General features: G+C 37.7%; 2 protein-coding genes across 4 annotated transcripts in view; one reads left to right on the top strand and one right to left on the bottom strand.

Annotated features, from left to right (window-relative positions):
- etfa (electron transfer flavoprotein subunit alpha) overlaps nucleotides 1–22132 on the top strand; it is a 316751-nt gene that overhangs the window by 243880 nt on the left and 50739 nt on the right. The gene's annotated exons all lie outside the window — the stretch shown is intronic.
- The window catches only part of tln2b (talin 2b), a 259338-nt gene continuing 258116 nt past the window's right edge, over nucleotides 20911–22132 (bottom strand). For all 3 annotated transcript variants that reach the window (XM_073943362.1, XM_073943364.1, XM_073943361.1), the window contains exon 57: nucleotides 20911–21407. In XM_073943362.1, coding sequence (XP_073799463.1) covers nucleotides 21279–21407 — 129 coding nt within the window. In that variant the 3' untranslated portion in view covers nucleotides 20911–21278. The remainder of the gene's footprint in view (nucleotides 21408–22132) is intronic.

The following is a 22132-nucleotide window of genomic DNA, read 5'->3' on the forward strand; positions in this document are numbered from 1 at the left end:
ATTTCATTTGATTACACAGAACTTCATTTGTAAACTAATTAGATTTGTTTTCTTTGCATATATGGATTTCTTTGGTTGTTACCAACATTCAGTGGAAAATTCAAGTCTATAAAAATAAAATAAATGGTTTAAAATAAAATATGGTTTCTGAGAAAAATGGTGGCGTGTTCAATACTTATTTCCCCCACTGGATGTACTGGGTTTGGGATTTAAACCTGCAACCTTTCGCCAAGATCAAAAAAAGAGTTGTAGATAATTGATTATTTGTGGGATCCAAATCCACAGCCTTTCATTTAACAACCCAGAGATTTAACCACTACGCCACACCGCATCAAACACCATGTTTCCGGCTCAGCAATTTAACAAAACATTGAAGCTCTGGGGTGTCTGTAAATGTCTGTAAGGCTCACACACTAAACTCAAGACCTCAACAGTGATAATTTTGGATTCTCCTTTTGACTGAAAGCAACATGTTCTCTAACCTGCTGTTTAGTCCCCGGAGGCTTATTTGACTCCTCTCAAAAGTGGGCCGTTTGTCGAAATGAGAGGACCGATTCCTTTTGCATATTTCCAGAAAAACTCAGCAAGCTCTTGTTCACTGCTGTTTGTTCAGCTTTAGTAGCGCTTGGGTGGGGAAAGCCACAGCGGCGAGACTGAAAGAGAAAGAAAATGCTTACGGCAGGCCTTTTCTTATGTCGAAAGCTATGGCTTCTGTTCTTGGCAGAAAAACCTCCTGAATTGGGAGGTTTCATTTCGAAGACAGGAAGGGGGTTGCATTACAGCGAAGACTGATTCTAATGGTTCCAGACTAGCAATCGCGAACTAACGCTCGCCAACATCTCTAAACCTTTGACCCTGGTAATCCCAGGTGAAAAATGTACTAGAGTGTACTGAAAACATACTGAAATACAAGTACGTACAGGCGTCACAGTGGTGCAGTGGGTAGCATGATCGCCTCACAGCAAAAAGGCTGCCGCTTCAAGCCTTGGCTGAAGGATGTGCAGCCAACAAATCTGCAGCAAATGCATGATGCTATCATGTTAATAGGGACCAAATTCTCTGAGAAATATTTCCAGTACCTTGTTGAATCTATGCCATCAAGGATTAAGGCAGCACTGAAGGTCCAACCTGGTACTAGTAAGGTGTACCTAATAAAGTGGCCGGTGAGTGTACATAGTAAAAAAAATATGCAATTTTGTATACAGCCATGCTTGCCTATCAGTTGTGAAGTAAGCTGAAATTCAAATGCAGTACCCAAATGAGCAGTAAATGATTTCGGACGCAGCATATATCACTGTGATGGCTAAATTCACTTTAGCATTTCCAACGGCCAACGCTGATCTATTTGCGAGGTGCTGAAATGCAAAAATGCCAGCCTATAAAATGTTTGTGAGGACAGTTTGATGCGCCAGTCTGAGGAGCGGTGTCACGGAGGCCGAAGGGTGTGTTCGGATCATTTAAAGCGCTCTTCCAACCAGCGCCAGCTTTAGGGTGCTAAAAGACACTTGCTCCTCGCCTCAGGCATTTGGTGTCCAGCATGAGCTCAAATCCAGATATATCAGCGGCATCACTGCTGACTCAGAAATGCTGACACCTAGTCACACCGCAGCTAGTGGAACAGCATGGACGGTTCATTATCCGATAGAAACCAGAGCACTGCTAGATGAATGTTTTAAAGTCTCCCTGTGGTGAACATCAAGTTTACTTTTGAGGCTGTGCGCTAAAGACAGTCTATATGTAAATGCTTGATTTCACCAGGACATGTTTCTGAATCGGCATCTATGTTACAACATCTACTTTTAATCAGCCAATCAGAATCAAGTTTTGGCTTACAGTTAGGGTCATGTGTTTCTACATGATTGTTATCCATAACCCAGGCTCATTCTGAAAATGTACCACTATATACATTTCTGAAGAGCGCCAAGTACCTCCCAGGAGCTACATTTTTTGCAGATTTTGCTTTCGCAAATCCACCAGAGGCCGCTGTGTATGCTTTTTCAGATCTCAAATTTCTCTCACCAGTGACATTCACGCCTGCTGTTCTCATGTTAATCCACCAGAGGTCGCTGTCATTTGACTGACCGATCAACTGACCCACCATCCCCCTTCCCTCCATTGCTTTCAAAAACACTGATTGACCCGCCAACCCACTCCCTAACCCCAACCAACAGTGTTTTGAAGAGCAATCCAGAAAAAGAACAGTCCTCGCCTGATGTTTACCACGCTTTTAGATTTTACCACATTCTCACCCTGTTATTTACTTGTTGATTTTATTTTTTGGCTTTTTGTTTTTGTCTTACCTGCTTTCTGGAACCGCTCTTCCCTGGACTCGAACCCTATCATCGTGTTCAACTCCTTTCTGCATCTCAAGTTCGCCGACGTACCACTGGACAAACTGGTAACAACAGGAAAGCCGTCTATACGGAGGTATGCGGTCAGCTGGTAAGGGTGAAAAAGATAGGCATCATACCACCCTTTATTGTTCATTTTAAAGAAGAAATACAGCCATACGTACTTCTGGCTACATTATTCGTGATCTCCAGGGCCCGGTATTTCAAAAGTAATCCACTAGGATTTTGGATAAGGGATTGGATCAAATCTTGAAAATAGGTTTTTCAAAAGAAAAAACGGATTACATAATCGGATTAGATTACGTAATCCAATCTTGGTTTTGATCCGGATCAAACCTTTAGTTTGGGTTTTTCGGACCTTTTTTGTAGGATCTGGATCACTTTGATCCAAAAAACATGGATTAAACTGATCCCATCAGAAGGATGGATTTAGCGTGGATTTCATGCCTAAAATGTAATGAAAACTTAAAAAATGTATTAAACAATACTATTTTTGGATCATGCAGTATTTTACGAGATATACTATTTATTCATAAGGTTTTAATTTTATTTGTTCATCTGTCAGGCTATAGTGATTATTGGCTTTAACGTATTTAGCCTTTCTGTATAGGCCTCCAGCAAAGTAGAAAGAGTTTGGCCTCATAAAATAATCCCCCAAACAGCTGTCAAAACTGACCAAAAACAATCAATTTTATTCTGTCACTAATTGATATATATATATATGTATTCATCACAATGGAAAATATTTTTCTTATTAGAATATTTATTAATGATGATAGCAATAATTACAGAATAAACAAAAAATGCAAAAAATGGCAATGACTGATTTTTGAAATCTCTTTCAACAATTGCAAAAAGAGACTGAGAGGGCAGAAGCACAGCTTCGCCTGGCAGAGAAACAACTGACTCTGACCAAACTGCAGCAAACCAAGGCCAGACTTGAGATCCCCCTCCTAAAGGATACGCTTCACATCAAATGAGGAAGTCTGAGATTATTGTGGAGTTTTTGACATTAAGTATTTTTTTATTTACATCTATATTTGAAACTTATTATAAATATCCTCAATGTACAGTGTTTGTGTTGTAGGTCTCAGATGAGCGGACTGCTGGAAAAGGATGGGGTGGGCTTTTTCTTGTTTTTCTTATTTATTATTATTATTAATTTAATATTTATTACATTTTCTTAGTTTTCATTTAAAAAAAATAAATTATATTGACCCCACGCTGGCTATTCTACTTGTCGCTCTTTACATATCTATAGTTCTACATTGTGATTTCCTATCCTGTTTGAGCACTGGTAATCCAGATTTAGTGATCCTGAAAAGTTCCTATCCAGATCAGATTGATCCAATCCAATGTTGCTTTGAAAAACTGGCTCAAAAAGTAAGCTGGATTACCTGATCACGGATCGCAAAAAACAGAATTACTAAATCTGGATCAATTTAATCCGGATTAAACGTTTTGAAAAACCGGGCCCAGGAGTGTATATAGGGCTACGTTTTTAGAATGGGCCTATGTCAGTTATCCAACTATATTTCCCCTTTGTTTTTGGGAAAAGTTTACAGTTGTGGTTGGTTTTAGGGATAAGGATTACATATGGCTTACATTTTCGAACAAAAACGACGTTCCAGGATCAAAATAGATGTTAATCCAGGATCGCATCGTACTGTACTTGGCAACATCACACCCTCCATGTGTAAATAGTCTCATGTGTTATCATATAAAAGGTCGGGCTTTTTAATATAGTTAATTTCATTCATTTTTCTTCAGCTGAGTCTTTATTTCAGAGGTCGCCACAGCGGATTTAACCGCCAACTAATCCGGCATATGTTTTAGGCAGCAGATTCCATTCCAGCCGCAATCCAGTGCTGGGAAACCTCAATAAAGTTGCCATACTAAAAATAGTGATAAAAACCTTGTTATTCATTAAATTTAGTCCCTATTTCGGAGGTCGCCACAGCAGAATGAACCGCAAACTGTTCCAGCATATGTTTTTATGCAGCAAATGCCCTTCCAGCCGCAACCTAGTACTGGTAAACACCCATAGACTCTCTCTCTCACACACACACACACACAAACATACACTCAAGAAACTATGGCCAATTTATTTTAATCAATTCACCAATAGCGCATGTCATCGGACTGAGGGGGAAATCGAAGCACCAAGAGGAAACCCACGCCAACAGGGGGAGAACATGCAAACTACACACAGAAATCCAAACTGGCCTAGCCGGGACTCAAACCAGCAACCTTTTTGCTGTGAGGCGACAGTGCTAACCACTGAGCCACCTTTCACCCATAAAACAGATTAACTTAATTTTAATAAAATTTATTTTGCAAGAAGAAACAATCTCATCTTCATCACAAACTATGTGACTGTCTAGGTTTTCCCTCATCAGTGTGGAGGTATTCATCAATATATTTAATCAGTTGGGAACATTTTGTTTTTGGCTAATGTAAAGGATGTATTTTAATAAGCACTGCATACGTGTAAAACATTTTCAGCAAGACAGTACTTATAACAGTTGAAGCACAAGTTTCTTGTTTGTGTGTGTGTGTGTGTGTGTATGTACGAGTGTGCGCTGGAGTATGCATTTGTGTGCCAGTAGTTTTCATGTATAAATGTTTTTATGGCTGGCAGGTTAAAAATGACCCAAAGAACAACTGTTGCATGCACAGCCTTCATGAATATATGACAACAATTATTTTTTTCTGTCAGTGGGGTCATTTAAAAAAAAATACTTGCCAAACTTAAAGTTATTTAGAGTTATTTGTGAAGACTCAATAGGAGGGTTAATTATTAAGTGAAGTTTTTTTATAAACTAATTTTGAGAGGAGCACGTGCTTATGATTGACTGCGGCTGGTGCTGCATAAGCTATTGCATGATCCACCAATCAGATGATTCCTAAATCGCTTACCTCAGCCATCTGCGTGTTGAAGAATGCCCCCTTCCACCCCTACTCCTCCCTTTTCCTTGACAGGGCAGCACAGATGCCCAGTGATTTACATGTTCTCCCGGTGTTTGCGTTGGTTTTCTCCTGTTCTCCGGTTTCCTCCGACAGGCCAAAAACATGTACCATAAGTAAATTGACCGAACCAAATCGACACCATAGACAAGCGACTAATCAGCAATATTTCTCCCCATAGTTATTCATAATTTGCATTCACTACTAACAAGCAGGGGAGTTCTCGAGACCTACCTGAGCTCAAACTCCCCTCCCATTTGCAAACCGGAGGGAGCCCTAGGCTCGAGGATCTTATGAGCTCAGGGCTCTCTCCTCAGACAGCATGCCAAACACACTTTATAATCAAGTGTGTGAACTCTTGAAAGGGTTCTATTAAATCCTCAGTCGTTTATTCTTTTAACAACCTTTATAGATATTTGCCAGTGCAGAAGACACATCTTATTAACCTTCTGGCGTCAGGCGAGGAAACATTTACTGATTTAATGATTTTTTTTTAAAGTCATAACATTTGAAAAGTCTTTTAATATTCTTCAGTAACACTCCAGTGTTTGTCCAATGAGTGTTTTAATAAATAAATGCTCTATAAAGTTAGCAATTGACCACTTAACTGGCTTATTTTAAAGATGATGGATTATGAAATTGACATCCCTATTGCTTAACCCTACTGTATGAGCAACAGTTATAATAGTTACTAGTCTTCAGGAGCTGTATTTGGAGATGATGTTCTGTTCTGTACTGAGCAGGTCTCAGATAATAAACAATCGTCCTTACGATCGCACCGCAGGGAAACTGGGAAAGCCCTTCACAAGCCTAAAATAGTCATGCGTTCAGTTGAGTTTACACTGCTGTCCAAGCAGACAAGATTGACTGTGTTTAAACACAACATTGTTCATCTGATCTCATTCACATGGTTAACAAAACCAGCACAAGGTATCTGTAAACTGTGTGTTTTTATCATAATGGTATTATTGAACGCCATATGGGGCGAGGCAGTGGCGCATTAGGTAGTGCTGTTGCCTCACAGTAAGAAGGTTGCTGGTTCGAACCTCGGCTCAGCGTTTCTGTGTGGAGTTTGCATGTTCTCCCTGCCTTCGCATGGGTTTCCTCCAGGTGCTCCGGTTTCCCCCACAGTCCAAAGACATGCGGTACAGGTGAATTGGGTAGGCTAAATTGTCCGTAGTGTAAGAATGTGTGTGTGGATGTTTCCCAGAGATGGGTTGCGGCTGGAAGGGCATCCGCAGCGTAAAAACTTGCTGGAGAAGTTGGCGGTTCATTCCACTGTGGCGACCCTGGATTAATAAAGGGACTAAGCCGACAAGAAAATGAATGAATGAACGCCATACAGAACTGACTGAAACTGAAAAATGTAATTATTAATTTAATATTAAAGAATTTTGAGATGAAACTGTAGCTTTTACATTTTTCATGACTTTAATGATATAATTAATTTTATATCATTATAACTTTAATAAATACAGTCCACTCCGATGTGGCGACCCCAGATTAATAAAGGGACTAAATCGAAAAGAAAATTAATGAATTAACCTTTTTAAATAAATACATGAAAAAAATCTATATTATTTTTCAGGCATGTGCTGCAAACAATTTCTAAGTACTAAAAAATTAGATATAATTTTTTTTTCTGCAATTTAATATACAAAATATTTTCAAAAACACGTTATAGCCAAAATAAAAAGTTTCTGAACCATTAATAATATTTTCATTTCTTTCTTTTTTTTTTTTCGGCTTAGTCCCTTTATTAATCTGGGGTCGCCACAGTGTAATGAACCACCAACTTATCCAGCATATGTTTTACGCAGCAGATGCTCTTCCAGCAGCAACCCATCACAACCCAACACATACATACAGACAATTTAGCTAGCCCAATTCACCTACACCACATGTCTTTGGACTTGTGCGGGAAAGCGGAGTAGCCAGGGGAAACGAATGCCAACACGAGGAGAATATGCAAACTCCACACAGAAATGCCAACTGACCAAACCGAGGCTCAAACCAGCAACCTTCTTGTTGTGAGGCGATCTTGCTACCCACTGTGCCACAGTGGCGCCCTATTTTCATTTAATTTAATTAAAAATAGTCTTTTCAAACAGAATTTTGCCAATAAGAAATAAAATTCAGCATTTTAAGTGTGACTATTTTTCCTTTATTTTAAAAGGCATCTTACATTAGATTATTTATTATAATCTCAGTTTTAATAACCCAATTTTATTATGCAAAACTTTAATTCTTAATCAACCATTTAATTCAATATAACCAATAATATATCCTCACATTAGATAATAATCCGCAACGTCTGAAATGTCAGTCACTGAAAACTCCTACTTTTATTTTGATGTTTACATCTTTATCACAAACTTTACTTAAATATATTTATTTTAAAGTGTTACACAGAAACATCACACAAACAGAAAAAAATAAATCATTACGCTTGGTGTGATTGTGTTGAATTGAATATGTGCAGCCACTTCAATTCAAATATACAATTAATTATATTAATTAATGTTAATATTAATTAAATATATGAATTAATGTATAACGATAGAAACCTGCTACAAAGCAAACAAATGTGTGCTGTTTTTCATTCCTGAGTAAGAGAGTGTTGCTTAAAATTAGTCAGGCAGCTGAGACAACAACGTTTCTCCCCTCCCCCCCCCCTCCTTTTTTTTCTATGAGAAGAATTTAACTTTAGGCCTGACATGATGCTAAGATTACTGGAAAATAAGACTGCTCAGTGTGTGTTAGTGTGTTAACAACATGAAGACCTGAATTCCTCAAGACAGACAGCAAATTATTCACATTTTCACACATTTCTTATAAGCCTGACACACTCCACCATCTGAAGTTCACCCTATTAAGGATTATTTCACTCAAAAATGCAAACTATGTATTTTTTTACTCACCCTCCTGTCATTTCAACCCCCTGAGACCTTCATTCATGTTTTAAACACAAATTAAGATATTTTAGATGAAACCAAAAATATTTTCACCACATTACATGTGACCTCGGTAGATCAACTTTGATTCCAGCGACGCTCCAGGGACAGACGAGTCTTCACTGAGGCCATCTTCCAGCCTAAACCACGGTGAATGAAGCTCTGCACAAGACTTTTGGCCAGCGGAGAAATTAAAATGGTCGTGCCCAACTGAGTCTGGTTCTCTCAAGGTTTTTTTTTCTTCACTCCCATCAGGTGAAGTTTTTTTTCCTTCTCCGCTGTCGCCACTGCCTCGCATGGTTCAGGATTGGTAGAGCTACCCATCGATGAATTGGCTCTTCAGTGTTTGGAGACTCAGTAATGATTAAATCACACTGAACTGAGCTAAACTGAACTGAACTGAACTTAAACACTAAAACCTGAACCACACTGTTCCAGTTACTATGACCATTTATGTGAAGCTGCTTTGACACAATCTACATTGTAAAAGCGCTATACAAATAAAGCTGAACTGAATCAACTTTAATTATACGAAGCTCCAAGAACTAATTTGTGCACCAAATAACTGAAATTGTCATTGCATTTAGAGCCAGCAGCACAACACATAACTGCTGTGTTGCACATATTGGTGGTATCAGCTTCTTTTTTGGACTTTGTACATCTCAGGACCCTTGCTGTCTATGTTAGAGAGCTCCTGGATATCATCTAAAATATCTTAATTTGTTTTCTGAAGATGAGCGAAGGTTTCAGGGGTTTGGAACGACCCAATGGTGAGCGATTAATAACGTTAAGAAATTTTGATGTTGGGTGAAATAATCCCTTAAAACAAAACTTTTTTTTTCATTCCAAAACATCCAAAATAATAAACTTTTAGGTGGTTCTTTTGCCACTTTTTCAATTTGTTTTGGTAGATTTTGATATAACATACATATTTGTAAAGGCTGTTTTTTCTAAATAATTTTTTCCTCAACTTCAGATATATTTTTTGAAGAGCGGGGTGGGGGGGAGAGTATTTGTCGCGCGCGTACTGAAGAGCGGTGTTGACGCGCACGTTCTGATCAGCTGTGTTGTCGTGCGCGTACTGTAAAGCAGGGGAGGGGGGATTGAGCGCGCGTACTCAAGATCAGTGTTGACGTGCGCCTACTGAAGGGCGGGACGGAGGGTGTGTCGCGTCGCAAGGGAACTTTTGAACATTTTGGAAGGGCACTTTCTATCCAAGACTAAAAAGGAGCCCTATGTGTGCACGTGCCTGTTGAGAAGGGCAGAGAAGAGCTGACCATGACAACAACAAGGTTCGAGTCTGGGGAAGAGCGGTTCCAGAAATCAGGTAGGATAAAAACAGGATCCAGAAAATAAAGTGAACAAGTTCATAACAGGGAGAGAATGCGGAGATATCCGAAGACGAGAGCTTTTCTTTTTCTGGACAGCTTTTGTAAATTGTTGGTTGGGTTTAGGGAAGTAAGTGGGTGTGCGGGTCAGTCGGTAAAATTGGTTGGGTTTAGAGAAGGTGTGGGGTGGGTCGGCTGATTGGCTGGTCAGTCAACCATTCAGTCAGTCAGACAGACGGTTGTTCGACAGCGGCCTAAGGTAGGTTTACGAGAGAACAGCACGGGCGCGAACGGCACTCACGAGAGACATTTGACATACGAAAAAGCGCACACAAACAAAAACTGCAAAAATATATACCTACCGGGATGTATTTCGCAGACTTCATAAACATCCATGGGACTACGTTTTCAGAATGAGCCTGGGTTGATTTAAAAGGTCATAACTGTGCGAATGACAGTTGTTATAAGCATGCATAAAATCTCATTCCCATTCATAGCATGTGTAGTCATGATTATAAAGGTTTAATGACAGTCTTATGAACAACTCTTCAAATTAAATGTTACTCAAAACACAAACAACACAAAAAATATTTTAAATAAGTTGAACCTGACTGACTTTGCGCGAGTGATGTATGCGAATTAGCACATTAAATAAATAATGCCCCATTTGATACTAAAATATAACATTTAAAAACATTCTGCAATTCTTAATGTAATCAATAAACTGGGGAAGTATAAAATATAAACATTAGTTATTATTTTATAACCTTCTTCAATACAGTGTACAAACTGAACCTGCATGAGTAGTTTCTCTGAGGAGTCTGAATGTTACAGCACTTTCCCCATCAGCAGCTGTAAATCAGACAGAAATGCGAGCACTGCCCTCTCCATACCAGCGTCATTCCTGCGGTACGACTGCAGCAATCTAAACAAAGCCTCTAATTTCACTAAAAAATGTGTCCGGCTGACTGGAAACAGACTGTATGTGCCGCTAATGCTAACACCAAACAACACACAGGGATGTACAGCCGAACATTAGCACATGAACAGCCAAGAGTTTTACAGGAAGACATTTGGTGAGAGCATAGACAACTTTAAGATAAAGGTTTGATGTCTTATTGAGCTCTGACACAGCTACTTTGAATCTATACAATTACAACTAACATACCGGTGCTAACTAGCTAGCTAATCTAACTAACTGCTAACTCTGCATGTACTTAAACTAAACACATAATAACCTAAGACAGACTATACAAGTACTTTTACATATAAGACAAAACAATATTGTGCAATATATTGTGCAAAAGGGGCGTCACATTGGGCGGCCCGATCACCTCACAGCAAAAAGGTCGCTGGTTCGAGTCCCGACTGGGTTAGTTGGCATTTCTGTGTGGAGTTTGCATGTTCTCCCCGTGATTCCGTGGGTTTCCTCCGGCTGCTCCATTTGATGTTCTTGAGCTTAACCTTGAGCTTAATAGGCAAATTCCCAACCTACGTCACACGGGTCCACGGTTTGCAAAAAAAGACCCGCTGCAACAGCAAACATGTCGTGTTGTGCGGTAGGATAGCAAATTCGATAAGTCCAAAAATAGACAACGTAACATTTACAATACACCACACTGCTTTAATGCCAACTGCAGACGTTCATTCATTCATTTTCCTGTCAGCTGTGTAAACATTCCTGTATTTTAAATGTTTATGATCGAATCTGATCCCAAAGCAATATGGGTTTCAGGCCCGTAGCCAGCCTGGTGAAAGGATTGGTACTTTTTTCTGAAAATATGGACCTTTTTGCAGTTATTAGCCTCATTTTCTATTTAATTATGAGGTTTTAATAATTTTTAAGCGCTGTTTTTTGCTGGATTAATTTGCCAGATGGTCATCAACCACATATTTTGATGTACCAAAAACATTTCCTAAAGATTTAGAAGAAAAAAAAAGAGAATAATCCTTATTTTTCAAATTCTAATTTATTACATCATATATTATTAGAAAAATGATTCTGTTCAAGTTTTAAATTAAAAGCTAGCTTATTTTCATGCATTAGGCAAACACAAACTGGCCAGCACATTCAACGTTCCTCAGTCACGCTGAGGCAACAGCCATTCCACTTGGTCTTGAAGCCTTCTTCGATAGTTATTTTCACAATTTATTATGGCCTAGCACAGTCAAAATAGGACAAATGAGCTTGATTATGGGACAAATTCTGGACCTTTGTTAGTGAGGAGTGGGTCTTTCGAACCATCCGAACCCACTCTGGCTATGGGCCTGCGGTGCGGTTTTGTTTTGTACTGTTTGAATAACTGACCACACATGTAAGTTTACAACACACTTCAGCAGCCTAATATGGTGTTTGATAAACATACTGGACTTCCTTTAACAACAGGCCTTAAAATCTAGAATGGGATCTAATGGACACTATCAGACTGAATAATGCATGTTCACATTTCTGGCTCACCTGATATCAATATTGACTTTCTGCTCGAGTATCACTTCAGAAAATGCCAATGAAGTCCATTATTTTTGCTCTTCTCACGTTCTTGTTTTGCTCGAACATACTGTTCTCTTACAGTTGATCGTCAGGGACTGAAGTAAAAGCGGCCACATGCCCTTTTTTGGTCACACAGACTGTAATTTTGCCCTCCGCATTATTATACCTCACAGAATGACCGTGACCGCAGAGTAACAGCGCCTCCTGTTGGACAGAATGTGTCACATGATCACAAACCGCGCCAAACACACGAGCGTTGTTGTGAATTGTGCTGCTCTAATATTAACGGACTGACTTACAGAAAAGTGTGGGAAGCATTTGAGTACACTTCTGGAGGTAAATGTTTGTAAAACTAGATGTTTAGTGTCCACTTGAACGGGGGAAAGTGACAGATTTAGTCTGTTTCGGTGAAGAATCACTTTTAAAATAGCAGCAAAAACATTTGGAGATGATGTGGAAACTTTCAACAGCTGGTGTTTGCAGCACAAGGTAAGGTTTAAAGTTTATTATGGTAATTTTTAAGTAAGTTTAGATTTAGTTGTTATCATAGACCCTCATTTAGGAATAATTTAGGAATAAAAATAAAGAGATATAGATACATTTATGTTTATAAATAAATTATGCGTATACGTTTTTAAAAAAAAACCATATACATTCATTCTCCTTTGGCTTAGTCCCTTTGTTCATCAGAGGTCACCACAGCTGAATGAACCGCCAACTTATCCAGCATACTGTATGTTTTACACAGCAGATGCCCTTCCAGCTGCAATCCAGTACTGGGAAACACATACACTCTCACATGCACACACTACGGCAAATTTAGTTTATTCAATTCACCTTTGGACTGTGGGGGAAACCGGAGCACTCGAAGGAAAACCCACGTCAACACAGGGAGAACATGCAAACTCCACACAAAAATGCCAACTGACAGAGCCAGGACTGGAACCGGTGACCTTCTTGCTGTGAGGCGACAGTGCTGAGCCACCGTGTCGCCCTTGAAAAAAAAATGTGTATATATATTCAAAATAAACATAAATGTATATGTTTATTTAAATAACTTATGTATAGTTAGTAAATATGCTAATTGTTTTTGTTAACACGCTATTCATTTTGTTTAGTAGAGTTTGAAAATCAACATTGTTTAAAAAATGGATAACGTTTTATCTTGAAAAATAAATACAAACACAATACTGTTAATATTTACTTGTATTTTTTAATATTGTTTAACTAAACATTATTAATGTTGTTTCCCAGTTTTGGGTTGCAGCTAGAAGGGCATCCGCTGCATAAAACATATGCTGGATAAGTTGGTGGTTCATTCCGCTGTGGCAAACCCTGATTAATAAAGCAACTAAGCTGAAAAGAAAATGAATGGATCAATATTATTGTTGTTATTATTGCTGTTATTTTCATTATTGCAGTTTATTAAAGCCTTAATTGCTTGATTAAAATTACTAAATCTTTCCTAGTGATGGGTTGCGGCTGGAAGGGTATCCGCTGTGTAAAACATATGCTGGATAAGTTGGCGGTTCATTCCACTGTGGTGACCCCAGATTAATAAAGGGACTAAGCCGACAAGAAAATAAATATATGAAATTACTAAATCAATTTTAATGGACATCATTTTAATGTGAATAATGATAAAAATGTAGTAGAACATTAAATTATATGGAAAACAATTGAATAAACAATACTATATTATTTTATTACATTTATTCCTATAATATTATTATTATTCCAGTTTATTAAATACACTTAATGCTTATTTAAATGATAATAAATAATAATATAATTACTGGTAAATATATTATCTTTTAAAACCTATATATATATATATATATATATATATATATATATATATATATATATATATATATATATATATATATATATATATATATATATAAACATTAATGTTAAATATTATAATACAAAAACATTAAATGATCTTAAAAATCAAATATAAAATAAATATTATTTTTATTATATGTATTACTATACATTATTTGCAGTTTATTAAACACAATGAATGCTTATTTAAAAGATATTAATAATAATATTAATACTGGTAAATATGTTATCTTTTAACAGCATAATATTATTTATATATATATATATATATATATATATATATATATATATATATATATATATATATATATATATATATATATATATATATATATATATGTATAATATATGTATATATATTTGATGGACATTGATGTTAAAATTATAATAAAAGACATTAAATGATCTTAAAAAACGATTAAATGTTTCCATTATGTTTTATTATATTACTATACTTTTTTTTGCAGTTTATTAAACACACTTAACACATTTAAATGAAAGATAATAATAATAATATTAATGCTTGTAAATATTTTATCTTTTAAAAACATAATATCATTTATATATTTTTTATATCTATATATATTTTTAATGGACAATAATGTTAAAACTTATAATAAAACAATTAAATGGAAAAAAAAATATTATTTGATTATATTTATTACTCAACATATTTTCAGTTTAATAAACACACTTAATGCTTATTTAAAGAAAGATAAATAATAGTAACAATAATAATAATATCAAAACTTATTTTTTCCTAATAAAACGTTTACTAGTAATTTAATTAGATGCAGTTTAATACACCACATAATGCATAAAACCATTAAAAACACAATGCTGGTAGATTTACATTGAAAAATTATTAAATCTGTGTGTGTGTGTGTGTGTGTGTGTGCACTGAAACCACTAATAACAACAACAAAGCATGCAAATTATAGATTGTTGAAACTCTTTATTTTCAGGGCAATACAAAAAATACTTTCGTGACCAGATAAATATTATACATACAGCATTTTAACGATCATTATTATCATTATCATTATTATTAATGTCACTATGTGAGTTGGTTAAAGAAATCCCTAACTATATCTAAAAAAAAAGGCGACAGTTCTTGCTGTTTTCTTCGGCTCCACTGAAAAAAGAAAAAAAAAAGACACCACATGTTCAACCACATATTGCAATATCTTCATTATAGCTATGACTAGCGGTCAACAACAAACAAAAACCTTCATACATAGTGGTTTACTGAAATAAAGCAAGTTCTTTTTAGGACATTTTCATATTTTTCCTCACGTGGACGAGCTGAAAGCAGTCAGCGCTGAGAGAATCACATCCTTACATTTCCTACTGGTGGTTTGTTACGTTTTATTTTTAGTGAATCTATACATTGAAACATCGAGTTGTACGGCAGTATGTCGGCCTGCCAAGGCGAGAGCATCTGCAGGCCTTCAAATATTGCAAAAAAACCTGCCCGATGAACATCAGATTTTGTCTTATGGAAACAACGCTGTACACATCCAAAGCTACAGCGTCCTACACTAATATTGGCACCCTTGGTAAATACAAGCAAAAAATATAATAAAATAGAGATATTATTATTTATCCTTTTGATCTTTTGCTCAAAATATTAACTTGTTTTTGCGTGAAACAAATAGTGACGTAATGACGCTAATCAGATTATGTGGTCAATCAAAAAGCAACTCATGTAAACATTCATTCATTTTCAGCTTATTCTCTTTATTAATGAGGGGCCGCCACGGCGGAATGAACCGGCAACTTATCCAGCATATGTTTTCCGCAGCGGATGCCCTTCCAGCCACAACCCAACACTGGGAAACACCCACACACATACACGACAGACAATTTAGCCTATTCAATTCACCTGTACCGCATGTCTTTGGACTTGTGGGGGAAACTCACGCGAACACAGTGAGAACATGCAAAACTCCACACTCAAACGCCAACTGACCCAGCCGGGGCTCGAACCTTGCTGTGAGCCGATTGTGTACTCTCATGTTTCTGCGCTAATATTTTTGCCTTCAACTGTACATGGATCAAAATGAATTGCCTAAATTAAGTTATTAATGAAATTCTGAAATTATACAACCCAAGTTGAAATAACGTAATTTTAACGTGTTTAAATGTGTCATATTTAACTAAAGCTGCACCAGCAATTAGTGATGGTTTGTTAAATTCTGAGCAAAAGATCAAACGTTTTCCCCTTCTTTGCTTATACCTTTTTAACCAACTGTCCCAATATTAGCAGAGGACACAATGCTCTCACTCGGTATGAGATCCTGGGGCTGTACAAACCAGATCAGAGAGTGAAATCTGGTCCAGGCGCAGCATAAAAGAGCGACTTGGACACTGAAGAAGTCAGAATAAGGCACTATGACACCAGATCTGAGAGTCACAACAGTCATTGTTAAAGGGGACCTATTATGCTTTCATGAGGGGTTTAAGCACAGTTGTGTGGCAACAGTCTGTGAATATAACCAGCTTCTAATGGCAAAAATGTATTAAACATATATATTTTGTATAATCACACTAGATAAACACTTTGATTGACATTCTCCCTTTGTACGTGTCATCAGACAGGGAAAGCCCCACCCATTAGGGACAATCTCTCCTTCATTAGCATAAACAGCCCTGAGTGAGAAGCAGCTGTCCACCATTAGAGTTGTGAATCCGCCACTATGCTGACACGCAGGCAATTGTAGCTCCGCCCTCTTTAGAAAAGAGCCCAATCTCATTTGAATTTAAAGCGACAGTCACCAAAATGGCACAATTAGGATCAAAGGGTCAGTTATAAACCATTATTTGTGTGGCATTTGGAGCTGAAACTTCACATACAAACTTTAGGGACATCAGAAACTTTCACATTTTGTAAAAAGGGGCATAATAGGTCCCCTTTAAGTGCCACATGTTATTTTATGCAACGTAACACGACGCAAAACAGGGATTACACCCTCTTTTCTCACACAAAAATCACAATAAGCGGAAGAGATGTGTTATTTGCAGGAAAGACGACACTGAAGCTACCGCTTGCCGATTCCTGCTGCACTCCTTGCAATACAGTCTTAATGGGATGTTGATCTATTGGAAAGAAATCTCCAGAAAAGAACATAGCTTCATCCAAAAATCACGTCATCCTCATGTTTTGTCGAGTGTGAGGGCGTGTAGTAATGCACGAAATTCAGATATGCTACATCCACCATGTTGTCATGGTCATGCGACCTGTGATGTTATTTGCGTCGCTTCAGTGTCATTGGCTGCATCCGAAACCGCCTACTACTCAGTAGGTTCTACATTTGAATTGAAATGTACTACTCGGCCTTTAGAAAAGTACATTATATACAGTATTAATGTAAGAAGTATGAATGAAACTCCATTTTCGCCATTTTGTCATGATCACGTGACCTACCTAGTTGCGTCGATTCACTTCCATTCATGAATTCTCTTGCAGCGCATTATGAGATAGCGCAGCATGCATCGGATGCACGCTTTAGAATCTCGCCGGAAGTAGTAGGACGTCCGGGTTCTTTTCGCATACTGTTTTTCGAAGTCTGAATTCAGACATACTACTCGGCTCGCATACTGTTTTTAGCATACTATATAGTATTGAAGTATGCGATTTCAGAAGCAGCCATTCACAAATGCTTGCTGTGGCCTCATGGGATAGTAAAATGTCAGTCATATGCGCAGTTTGGAAATATTATAATTTTTTTTGTCATCTATATATATGTATGCAAGTCGGCATTTTCTGACAAATTAGTCCTTTTGAAGATGCTATGAAGTACACTTTCTGTTTTTGAATGGAATACTAGCACTTATTATATATAATGGATACTATTTAAAAAGTGGTATATGAAACAGTCTTGATTATGAAATGTTAGACATTTCAAATGATGTTATGCTGCATTTCTGCCTCAGTACACTCGGTTCGCACATATCTGATAGTTTTGGGTACGTTTTTCAATGCTGTTGAGATCAGTTACGGATCTTAATGAAATGCTAACATACTTAGTGTGATACAGTAGCTGCATGCTAAATGGCACACTATAAAGTATGCACTTATGCACTATATACTTATGCACTTAGCACTGATTATATGTATGTAGTGTTTTCCCAAAGGGGCACTAATGTTTTTTTACTAAGCGGAAATTCAAACTGTTTCAAATGATGTTTGATGGTTGCCAAATCAGTGAAATAAATGACCAAAGTACCAAATAATACCTGCCATGAGTATGACCGAATTCACCATCGGGAGGCGCTATAATCACTCTCGAAGGAGAATTTTGCTTTCACCAACCAAAATAAATAAAGTTATCCAACATCTTCGCCCCTTCCGTTACCTGAGCAAACCTGTGGTCGTTGAGTGCGTGAAGTGTCCAACAATCCACACTTCATTTTACCGGTTGACTGAGTGCATCATCCGGGTGATTAAATTACTTATAGAGTTTTCAGTGTGAACGCACTTACATTATTTATACTACAAAATCCCTGCTGAAAAATCCAGCTTAAACCAGCCTGGGCTAGTTGGTTGGTTTTAGCTGGTTGACCAGCCTGGTTTTAGAGGGGTTTTGGCCATTTCCAGGCTGGTTTTAGCTGGTCAGGCTGGGAGATTTAGTTTTAATTCATATAATTGCAAAATTTAGCCAAAAAAGAGTATTTATCTACCTATCTATCTATCTATCTATCTATCTATCTATCTATCTATCTATCTATCTATCTATCTATCTATCTATCTATCTATCTTGAATTAAACAATATGAACACTGGATTCAGGATTATAGGGTTACTCATAGTTTACTATGTTTCCATTTACTGCACATTTTGGCAAATGCAAAATGTGAAAAATCTGCATATTTCAGCATAGTGTGCAAAGTATATGTGCATACATAACAGCTCTGTCTGGTTCTTGAATTTGATTGGCTGATAGCTGTGCGATAACGACGGCAGATCAATAGACTCACTACAGTTTGACAAATATTGCAGCTGTTGGACAACATCATGTACTTTTGAGGCTTTTTTAGGTAAGAATGTTGTTGTTTAGACTGCAATTATTCAGTTTATTTATAAGGTTAGTGCCTATTTTAAATATTTATAATTTCATCGATTCAGCGCATTGGCGGCCATCAGCCTGTCATACTGAGCAGAGCCAAGACGGTTGACGTTTCGATCTCGACAAGTCGATCTCTCTCTTTTGTATTTTGTAGTGCTGTATTTAAACCACAGTAATCTGCTAGTGTTTGCTTTCCTTTGGCTTTTTTCGGGGTTAATTATGGTGATCTTCCGATTGCAACAGAGAAATACTGGGAAATCTCTGTAGACTGATGGCATTTTATGTTGTTCAATCTTAAAATGTTAACAAAATCACCTGTTTTGTTATCACTTTAGACCAAGGGTGTCCAAACTTGTTCCTGGAGAGCCGGTGTCCCGCAAAGTTTAGTTCCAACCCCAATCAGACACACCTGTACAAGCTAATCAAGCTCTTACTAGGCTTTCTAGAAACATCCTTGCAGGTGTGTTGAGGCAAGTTGGAGCTAAAATATGCAAGACATCGGCCCTCCAGGACCGAGTTTGGACACCCCAGCTTTAGACATTATGCTAGAGAATCATTCAAATTCAAGCTCTAAAGGGACGTTTGTGAAGTAGCAATGGTTTCTGCTGTTCTGACAGCTGCAGTTGTGAATGAGGGGCGGAAGAAAGTAGTTCCTCTTACAAAAGTGTTTTTAAGACTCTCTATGTTTGATTCTTTTTTTGTTTATACACGATTATGTTATCGAACTGTCTAATAAACACAATATCACACTCGTAGCACTGCGATCGTCAATAGTGGGACACTAAGGCAGTCAGCCTGCTGCCTCGAGCCAAGCACGCCTCCCACCAGTGCCAATATACAGCCATAGCTCACTGCTACTCGTGTGCTATTACTCATATATATTCTGAACATAACAGAGGAATTATGGTAAATTATCAGCAATTTTTTGCTCGATCAAAAATACAGGTGCAAAAAGAGTCTAAAACGCTTGAAGCTCGTTCACTTTTCACCACTTTCAGAGGTAGTTGAAAACACATTTGATTTCGTAGTACAAATTCTCATACGACCGACTGCATTCAAACGGTCAGGAAACACCACCTACTGACATGTGATTGTTATTGGACCACAACAAGGTAGTCATACTTCACTGCTACAAAATCATGATTTCCATCCAAAACGTACATTTGTTTGTGTTTCCATTTGCTTGTAAGCCACATAATGAGTTCATGTAATAGTATTCATGGGCCACGGCAGGCGTACAAGAGATGTAGAGTGCGACGAAAGACAAGGAAAATAGATCTCGACTGTTCACAACCCACCAAGCAATTTAATGTCTAATAGACGTCCAATAGACATCTAAACATAGATGTCTTGGCTGAAACAAGACTAAAATTGGGCTGTCAGTGAAAATCTAATATACATCTGAGAACCATCATCAGTCTTGTTTTGGGCTATTCTTAGATGTCTATTAGATGTCTATTAGACGTCTGTTAGATGTCTATAAGTCATCTACAAAAAATGCTTGTGAATACCGGGTAGAAACGGTATTACATCTCAACCACTTTTAATCACTGATAATGCATGTTAATACCAGGCGGACACAGGACCTGAATGAAACCATTTGCAATTGAAAGACACGATACTTCCTTATTTTGTTCAACCCACTTAAACCTCTAACTAAACCTACAAACGCAAAAGAGAAGCCGAAAGCTACTCTACTTAAAGTTCTGCTATCAATAAATAACACGCTACATTCTTCCCTTACAATAGCTAGGCATAATTCATAACCCTACAATACAGTTCTAGAGTGGGATATGCATAAATCGAGCAGTGCATTCTAGAGGCGTTTCGAAGCTTATCGTCACACGTGAGTCAGATAATGAAAGCTTATGGTCTGACATCATACTTCAATGGCGAAAAGTGAAATTCCGACGATTTTTAATAGATTCACATTGGTTGCATTATAAGACATACTGATTTTGTGTAGGATTATTGAGATTCTTAAGTACACAAAACACACACACACACACACACACTCTTAATTCATGACGAAAAAAAAGGAACATAAAATATTAGCCCTATGAAAGAGGAAATGCTTTCATACTCCAACATACGACCAATCAGTGGTGCTAGTCCCATGTGAGCCAATCACATTTAACTTCAACAAGTCACCTGACAGTAACACAACCAATGACGTGCGACGTCTCTCCCTGCTCCTTCATCTGTGGAACAGCCAATCATCCTTAACAATCGTGATCCGCTGGATATGGTGTCCAATCAGACGAGTGTTCAGCTCTGGTCTTCTCGCAGTTCGCTGGGCAGGAACTTGTATTGCTGCTGTCGGATGTGGGCCAGTTTCTTTCGGGCTTCTTCTAGTTCCCTTTCCTTTCGGAGCATCTCCTCCTGGGCTGCAATGATCTGGATGCAATGCAGAACGATTGGTTACTGAATGGAAAGCTTAAATGCAACATTTTAATATTTATTTACAGATAAATTTTTTCAATAAAGGAACATGACATAAAAGTAAACACGAGTTTTCAAACAATATATAAGCAATATCACACTCGTAGCAGAGTGCTATTGGTGTATATCAGCATTGGTGGGAGGCGTGCGTTGGCACGAGGTCACAGGCCGAGTGCCTTAGCACCTCACCAGTGCTGATATTCAGCCATAGCACATTGCTACGAGTGTGATATTGCGTTTATACAACAGTTCCACGGCACAATCTTGTACATAAAAAAGAAAAACAAACACAGACTCTAAAACCCTTTTGTATTAGGAACTACTTTCTTCCGCCATTCATTCACATCTGCAGCTGACGTCAGAACAGCAGAAGCCGTTTCTAATTCACCAACGTCACTTTAGAGCTAGTATTTGAATGATTCTCTATAGCGTAATGTGAAGCTGTGCTTCTGGTGTGTGACCGCCTTAAGGTGATAACAAAACAGCAAATTTTGCTCACATTTTAAGATTATAAGGCTGAACGTGACATGAAAAGCCATCCGTCTACAGAGATTTCTCACCAGACTGCTGTTGTGTTTGCGATAAGGAGGGACAAGGCTGAATCCAGCTTCTTATTCGCAGCTTCTTATTGACTCTATCCGGTCCACCTTAAAAACCACGAGGCTTCCGTTTTTCAGCTT

This window comes from Danio rerio, chromosome 25 (assembly GCF_049306965.1).
Source record: "Danio rerio strain Tuebingen ecotype United States chromosome 25, GRCz12tu, whole genome shotgun sequence".
NCBI classification, from domain to species: Eukaryota; Metazoa; Chordata; class Actinopteri; order Cypriniformes; family Danionidae; genus Danio; species Danio rerio.